This window comes from Canis aureus, chromosome X (assembly GCF_053574225.1).
Source record: "Canis aureus isolate CA01 chromosome X, VMU_Caureus_v.1.0, whole genome shotgun sequence".
Classification (NCBI taxonomy): Eukaryota; Metazoa; Chordata; class Mammalia; order Carnivora; family Canidae; genus Canis; species Canis aureus.
Window position 1 is genome coordinate 44,301,869 of NC_135649.1, and position 7,672 is coordinate 44,309,540.

General features: G+C 40.8%; 1 protein-coding gene across 1 annotated transcript; it reads right to left on the bottom strand.

The window, feature by feature from the left end:
* Positions 1 to 5,768: 5,768 nt before the first annotated feature.
* Positions 5,769 to 6,767, bottom strand: LOC144307560 (protein FAM32A). Its single transcript, XM_077887415.1, has one exon. It carries the CDS (start codon positions 6,742 to 6,744, stop codon positions 6,406 to 6,408), a length of 339 nt encoding a protein of 112 aa, XP_077743541.1. The 5' UTR covers positions 6,745 to 6,767; the 3' UTR covers positions 5,769 to 6,405.
* Positions 6,768 to 7,672: the final 905 nt, after the last annotated feature.

The following is a 7,672-nucleotide window of genomic DNA, read 5'->3' on the forward strand; positions in this document are numbered from 1 at the left end:
GAATGGTAAATGGTTCCCCAACCTTTCATTTTCAGGCTGTAGGTGTCTGAGGTCCACAATGAGTCTCTTGTAGTCAGCAAACAGCAAATTTTATTTTGATTTTTATCCAGTCTGAAATCCTGCATCTTTTGATGGGATCATTAAGCCCATTCACACTCAGTTAGAATTGAAAGATAGGAGTTTAGTGTCATCATAATACCCATTCAGTCCCTGTTTTGTGAATTATTTTTCTTCTTTCTTTTACAGGGTCCTCCTTAATATTTCTTGCAGAGCTGGTTTGGTGGTCACATATTCTTTCAGTTTCTGCCTATCTTGGAAGCTCTTTATCTCTCCTTTTCTGAATGAGAGCCTTTCTGGATAAAGTATTCTTGGCTACATTTTCTTCTTATTTAGGACCCTGAATATATCCTGCCAGCCCTTTCTGGCCTGCCAGGTCTCTGTGGAGAGGTCTGCTGTTTATCTAATATTTCTCCCCATAGAAGTTAGGGATCTCTTGTCTCTTGCTGCTTTACAGATTTTCTCTTTATCTCTGGAATTTGCAAGTTTCACTATTAAATGTCAAGTTGTTGAATGGCTTTTATTGATTCTAGAGGGGGATCTCTATATCTCCTGGATCTGGATTCCTGTTTCCCTCCCCAGATTGGGGAAGTTCTCAGCTATCATTTGTTCAAATATGTTTTCTGACCCTCTGTCCCTCTCGGCCCCCTCTGGAGCCCCAATTAAACATAGATTTTTCCTTCCTAGGCTATCATTTATTTCCCTTAATTTTTCCTTGTGGTCTTTTAATTGTTTTTCTCTCTTTTCATCAGCTTTCTTCCTTGCCATCACCTTGTCTTCTATGTTTCTCACTCTTTCTTCTAACTCATCAACCCTCATCATTAGGACCTCCAGTTTGGATTGCATCTCATTTAATTGATTTTTAATTTTGGCCTGATTTGATCTAAATTCTGCAGTCATGAAGTCTCTTGAATCCCATATGCTTTTTTCAGAGCCACCAGTAGCTTTATAATTGTGTTTCTGAATTGGCTTTCTGACATTGAATTGTAATCCAAATACTGTAACTCTGTGGGAGAGAGGACTGTTTCTGATTCTTTCCTTTGAGGTGAGTTCTTCTTTCTAGTCATTTTGCTCAGTGCTGAGTGGCTAAAAACGAGTTGTACTGGTAGCATTTCAGCTGTTGTCTCTTTAAATCTCAGGTCAAATTTGTAGGTTTTCAGGATGATTTGAAAGTTATCTAGGTAAGTTGGTGGGGACAGGTGAATTGAGACCCTACTCCTCCGCCACCTTGTCCCTCCCCCCAATCTTTTTTATTCATTGAGGATTTTCTGGCCTATTATGTGATGTACTCTGGAGAACGTTCCATGTTCACTTCAACAGAATGTGTATTCTGCTGTTTAAGAGACAGTGTTTTGAAAATATCTCTTAAATCCATCCAGGTTAGTGTGTCACTAAAAATCAATGTTTCCTTCTTGATTTTCTCTTTGAATGATCTGTTCATTGATGTAAATCTGGTGTTAAAATCCCCTCCTGTTATGGTATTACAAGTTATTATTTCCTCAAAATTTGGTATTAACTGTTTTATGTATTTGAGTGCTCCAAAGTTGGGTGCATAATATTTACAATTGTTATATCTTCTTGTTGGATTGTTCCCTTTATTATCATGTAGTGGCCTTTTTTTTTCATTTGTTACAGTTTTTGTTTTAAAGTAGTTTTTCTGATATAAGTATTGGTACCCCAGCTTTGTTTTGACAATCATTCACAAGAAAATTGCTTCTCCATCCTCTGCTTCAATCTGCATGTGTTTAGGTCTGAAATGTCTCTTGGAGACAGCACATACATGATTCTTGTTATTTTATCCAGTCCATCATCCTATGTCTTTTGAGTGCTTAGTCTATTTACAGTCCAATAATTATTTATAATTATGTATTTTTGCCATTTCAATACTTTTTTGTGATTGTTTTTATAGTTCTTTTCTGATCCTTTCTTCTCTTGCTCTTTTCTCTCATGGTTTGCTGGTTTGCTTCAGTGATATACTTGGATTCCTTTCTCCTTATTGTTTTGGATATTTATTACTGGTTTTTGATTTGTGGTTACCATTATGTTTGTATATAACATCTTCTAAGTATAGCAGTCTATATTAAGGTGATGGTCACTTAAATTTGAATCCATTCTTTTTTTGAGAGATGTGGGGAGGCAGAGGAGGGAAGGATAGTGGGAGAGGGAGAGGGAGAGGGAGAGATAGAGTCTTAAGCAGGCTCCATGCTCAGTGTGAAGCCTGACTTGGGGCTTGATCTTATGACCCTGAGACCATGAATCTGAGCCAAAATCAAGAGTCAGACACTTAACTGACTGACTTAGGCGTCCCTGAACATTCTTTTTTTTTTTTTTAAGGATTTTAGTTATTTATTCATGAGAGACACAGAGTGAGAGACAGAGAGGTAGAGACACAAGCAGAGGGAGAAGCAGGCCCCATGCAGGTAGCCTGACATGGGATTTGATCCCAGGCCTCCAGGATCACAGCCTGGGCTGAAGGCAGCGCTAAACCACTGAGCCACCCAGGCTGTCCCCCTGAACATTCTTTATTCCTCTTCCCCCCACCATCATGTTTTAGGTATATGTTGTCATACTTTACATCCTTTTATTTTGGGAGACCTTTGACTAATTTTTACATATATATTTACTTTTTAAAGATTGTATTTATTTATTTCAGAGGGAGTGAAAGTGTGAGCACACACAGAGGAACAAGGAAAGAGTGAAACAGATTCCTTTCTGAGCAGAAAGCCTGATGTGGGGCTTAATCCCAGAACATTGGGATCATAACTTGACCAAAGGCAGAAATTTATCCAACTAAGCCACCCAGGTGCCCCATAGATATAGTTACTTTTAGTGCTTTTTTCCTTCAAAGAGGAATTATGGTACTTTTTTCCTCTCAGAATCCTCTTTAACATTTCTTATAGGGCTGGTTTAGTGGTTATGATTTCCTTTAATTTTGTTTGTCTTGAAAACTATCTCTCCTTCCATTCATAATGATAGCCTTGGTGGATAGAGTATTCTTCGCTGCAAATGTTTTCCTTTCAGCACCTTGAATATATCATGCCATTTTCTTCTGGCCTGCAAAGATTTTGCTAAAAAATCCACCAATAGTTTATGGGGTTTCCTTTGTATATAACTTCCCTGTTCATTCTGCTTTTAAAATTCTCTATCATTACATTTTGCCATTTTAAATAGTATGCATCTTGTTGTGACCCTCTTTGTGTTGATTTTATTGAGGGAGTTCTGTCTCTTGGGTTTGGATATCTGTTTACTTCCCCAGATTAGGGAAGTTTTCAGCTATTACTTCTTCAAAAAAATTTTTCTGCTTCCTTCTCTCTTCTTTTTTTGGAATCCCTATACTGCAAATGTTATTATGATTGATAGAGTTGTTGAGTTCCCTAAGATCTATTCTCATTTTACATACTTTTTTCTCTCACCTGCTCAGCTTGATTACTTTCCATTACTCTGTCTTCTAGGCTGCTAATTTGTTCTTCTGCTTCCTCTAGCCTGTTATTTATTCCATCTATTATGTTTTATGTATATATTTTATTGGAGTTTGATTTGCCAACATATAGCATAACACCCAGTGCTCATCCCATCAAGTGCCCCCCTCAGTGCCCGTCACCCAGTTAGCCCATCCCCCAACCCACCTCCCCTTCCACTACCCCTTGTTCATTTCCCAGAGTTAGGAGTCTCTCAAGTTCTGTCACCCTCTCTGATATTTCCCACTCATTTTCTCTCCTTTCCCCTATAATCTCCTTCACTATTTTTATATTGCCCGAATGAATGAGACCATATAATGTTTGTCCTTCTCTGATTAACTTAATTCACTCAGCATAGTACCCTCAAGTTCTATCCTCATTGAAGCAAATGGTGGGTATTTGTCGTTTCTAATGTCTGAGTAATATTCTATTGTACATATATACCACATGTTCTTTATCCATTCATCTTTCGATGGGCACTGAGGCTCCTTCCACAGTTTGGCTATTGTGGAAATTGCTGCTATAAACACTGAGGTACAGGTGTCTCGGTCTTCCCCTGCATCTGTATCTTGGGGTAAATCCCCAGTAGTGCAGTTGCTGGGTCATAGGGCAGTTCTATTTTTAACTCTTTGAGGATTCTCCACACAGTTTTCCAGAGTGGCTGAACCAGTTCACATTCCCACAAACAGTGCAAGAGGGTTCCCCTTTCTCCATATCCTCTCCAACATTTGTTGTTTCCTGCCATGTTAATTTTCACCATCCTTACTGGTGTGAGGTGGTATTTCATTGTGGTTTTGATTTATAGTTCCCTGATGGCAAGTGATGCAGAGCATTTTCTCATGTGCTTATTGGCCATGTGTATGTCTTCTTTGGTGAAATTTCTGTTCTTTTGCCCATTTCATGATTGGATTGTTTGTTTCTTGGGTATTGAGTCTAATAAGTTCATTATAGATCTTGGATACTAGTCCTTATCTGATATGTCATTTGCAAATATCTAGTCCCATTCTGTAGGTTGTCTTTTAGTTTTGTTGACTGTTTCTTTTGCTGTGCAGAAGCTTTTTATCTTGATTAAGTCTCAATAGTTCATTTTTGCTTTTGATTTCCTTGCCTTCATAGATGTATCTTCTATTATATTTTTAATTTCATTTATTGTGTTCTCTGACTGCTTCTTATTTACATTTTCTGTTTCTTTGATGAGGGTCTCACTGACATCTTCCACTTTTTTTCTGAAGCCCAGTGACTAAATTTATAATCATTACTTTAAATTTTCTGTCAGGCATAATACTTATTTCTATTTCATGTAAGTCTCTTTCTGTGGTTTTCTCCTGTCCTTTCATTTGAGACATATTCTTCTGTCTCACTTTGTCTAAATCTATTTGTCTGTTTCTCTGTGTTAGGAAAGCCAGCTATGTCTCCTGCTTTTGGGGGTAATTGCCTAATGAAGATGAAGTCTTGTAGCGCCCTGCAATGAGTTGTCCCCTGTTCACCAGAACTTGGCACCACACAACATTGTTAGCAAGTCGGGTAGTGAATGCCAGTACTGTGCTGGTTCCCATAGATGGTCATGTGTTTATGCTGGGGGGCAGGGTTGGGAGATGGTGCCCGCCAGCTACTTTTTTCCTGAAGAGGCCTTCCTGTGAGCCTTACCCCATTCAGATATACTCTGGAATGAGTAAACTACTTTTCCTCCTGTATGTCCCAGGTGTTTTTCAAACTGCTATTTCTACACTGTATCTCTGCTGGGTATTTGTCCTGCTGTCTCTTCAAAGTTGGGGTCTCCACTTCCTCTTATCCTCCAGACTCTCCCAGAGCCACATCTGCTGATTTTTAAAATTCCAGGTTTTAAGTCCTCCTGGTTTTAGGAACTCACAAAATTTTGGCCCCTTTCCTTTTCAAAGCCAAATGTTCTTGAAATTTGTCTTCCCAGTGTGTGCCCCCTGGTTTGACAGTCTGTTTCCTCCCCTTCTCCATGCCTGGGGCAACCTCCCCTCACAGATGGCTATGGTCCATTTAGCTTCCCATGCATCTCTACCCTTCTTACTCTCTTTGATGTGGCTTCTTCTCTACTTTTAGTTGTGAAGTTCGTTCTGCCAGTCTTTAGATAATTTTCTGGGTTATTTACACTGATGTGAGTGTTATCTGGTTGTACCCATGGGATGAGGCAGGCTTGGGGTCCTCTTACTCTCCCAGGCTTCCCTGAAACACTTACTTTTAATGGCTTTCATTGATGAGTAAGTTTAAAATCTTTTTTTTTTCTATTTAACAATTATTTTTTGCTTTATTTTGTTCATACGTGACAGCCCCAAACCCAACACTTGGTTTTTCTCTTTTGACTTTACTACTCTGCCATTACCTAGGTCAACAGTCTTCCTCCCAGTAGTATATATGGTTTGATCCTCATCACGCAGTTATAACACAGGTCCTCAGAGATCAGGGCTCTCCAGCACCAGGACCTCCGTCATCCCCTTTGACTGTACTCTTGGTGCTGGGGCTCTGCCCAGGTCCTGTCACCCCTGAGGTGTCCTTAGGCCAGAAACACCAAGCAGGCTACATGTTCTCTGCCAACTCTGAATAAACGTGGGGACTGCTTAGAGCCTAGGGTTGAGGGTAGTGAGGCAGGCTGTGTCTGGGTCCATTACAAAGGGATGCTGTGCTTGATTAACGAAGTCTGCCACGGCGATACCCTCTAGACATGTCTGGAATGGGGACCCTGGGGGGAGACTGCGTGCCGGCTACAGGCTGCTCAGACAGGGACAAGGTATGTACTATATCCTTGCATTTGGCGATTCTTCTGCTTCCCAGGCTGCATTGTCTCACACACCAGGTGGCTGAGGAGGCATTCTGAAGGCCATGAAGGTTTAAGTGGCTTCCCTAGGCCTGGGTGGGGAGGCTACTTCGTCCAGCTGACTTTGGGAATGTCATAATGCTCCGTAAGGGTGTCCAAGTGTCTGTTGAAGTCCTCCACTCTCTGCTTGTGGGTTTTAGATGCTTTCTTTAGGATCCTTTCCATTTGCCGCTTCTCCTGCATCTTCTCGAAGGCCGCCTGGGCAGGGGTTCGCTTGTCCAGGCCTCGCCGCTTCTCCTCCTCGTTCTTTTTGCTCGTTCCCATCGCTTCCAAGAGTTTCGCCTTGTCTTTGTCCTTCTTTTTCTTCTTCCGCTTGGTCACACCGAGCTCTGCAACGCCTTTTAGTTTCAGGGGCCCCTTCTGAACCTGCTCGTAGGCCGCCATGATCCCTCTTGCTTTTCCGTAGGTAAACTCTAAAATCTTTAATACATTTTGACATAGCAGTACCTACCTGTACTTTATAAATTACATACATAATGATTGCTGGTTATCTTAGCTTGAGTGCCATAAAAGAGAGTGTGATACAACAGTTTCTGCCTGAGTGGTTCATTTGGCAAATGGTTCTACAGTGAGTCAGAGTGAGGAAAATGAGTGTCGGAAAAGTCAAGCAAAGATGTATTATGGAATTTCACACCACTACAGACAAGTGGAGTTGATCCTATGGGTCTAAAGTTGGTATATGCATTTTTGTGAGGACAAATAACTGCCATTACCTATTATTCTAAGCTAGAATGAGTACAGTGCATTCAACATGGAATGAGGTAGCTCACTGAATGATATCCTTGAAGGAAGGTTCAGAATTGAGGGCCCAGAATCAGATATTGCTCATGTGGGAATTATATTCAGCAGTGGCAGTAGCTTAATCACCCTTTGTGAGAGAGATACAGTGCTATTGAGCTTAAGCTCAGTTTCTATCACCACCACCATGATGATTCATCATCCCTTGTGCCAAGACTAAGACAACTGTGGACAGAAGCTGTTTCATATCCATGGCATGAGCCATCAGATACACTCGGTTAAGTGCCTTCTCTATAGTCAATTCTTTGGATGACCATTAATATAAGGCATGGAGATGCGTATGCTTTGTTTCCATTCCCATAGTCCATCTACAGGCCTCTTGTCTAAACTTCCTTCAGTTTCCAATTCTCCTCCTTCCAAGACCTTGGCATAACAATCATTCTTCACAGTTCAGGACATCAGCTCAAGCTACTACTCCTTCCATTCAAAGTGTAGGATCTGGTGGAATGGTCACAGCTCTGCCAACTGGGAGGTTTTTCCCTTCAACATTATTCTTTGGGGGATATTCCAACTG